The 628-nt window shown below is 70.2% G+C and overlaps 1 protein-coding gene across 1 annotated transcript in view; it reads left to right on the top strand.

Annotated features, from left to right (window-relative positions):
* The window catches only part of BMP1 (bone morphogenetic protein 1), a 41,178-nt gene that overhangs the window by 27,683 nt on the left and 12,867 nt on the right, over positions 1–628 (top strand). Inside the window, exon 17 of the mRNA XM_019473900.1 lies at positions 7–104. Within this exon, the coding sequence (XP_019329445.1) occupies positions 7–104 (98 nt within the window). The remainder of the gene's footprint in view (positions 1–6; positions 105–628) is intronic.

The raw sequence follows: 628 nt of genomic DNA, 5'->3' as shown, positions 1-628 counted from the left end.
GCTCAGCTGCGGAGAGCCGCGGGAGCCAGCGTCCCCAGGAGCCCTCGGGGTTCCCCGAGGCAGCCCGGCAGCTGGCCGGAGCGGCAGAGACCCGCGGGCTGGGGGTAGAGTATATTTGCTTTATTTTTTTAATTAAAACCAAGGCAAGTAAGGTGGCCCAGCGGGGCCCAGCCGTCGGGAGCCGGCGCCCTCCAGCAAAGCGAGACCTCGGGAAAGCCCAGCGGCCGAGCAGCAGCGGGACCGCGGGGCAGCCGGGTGAGTCTCCCCTCGCCGCACTTTGGGCTCCTTCCCTCTCCCCTTTGCCCTCCTCCTCGCACTGGTACATGCAGTGGTCCCATGGGGGCTGCTCCTATCCCGGACCACCAAACCCTCTCCTCCACCTCTCCCCGCTCAGGTCTCGGGCTTTCCCGGCAGCAGGACCACGCTGGAGGACTCGGCCACACCAGGGTCCCTCCTCCGGTCCCCCCCCCGGGGTCGCTCCCGGCCAGCCCTGGGCCAAGCATCTCCCAAGCGGCTCCTTTTTAGCCGCGGAGGGTCTCTGCGCTCCTTCCCCGCCGCTCTGGACGCAGCCAGCCGCCGAGCCCTGCCCCTCCTGGGCACGGCGAGGGGAGCCCCCGCCGGCGCCCAC

The sequence above is a fragment of the Aptenodytes forsteri genome, unplaced genomic scaffold (assembly GCF_000699145.1).
Source record: "Aptenodytes forsteri isolate BGI_AS27 unplaced genomic scaffold, ASM69914v1 Scaffold168, whole genome shotgun sequence".
NCBI classification, from domain to species: domain Eukaryota; kingdom Metazoa; phylum Chordata; class Aves; order Sphenisciformes; family Spheniscidae; genus Aptenodytes; species Aptenodytes forsteri.
The sequence above is the reverse complement of the archived record's forward strand: the minus strand, read 5'-3'. Positions and strand labels throughout refer to the sequence as shown.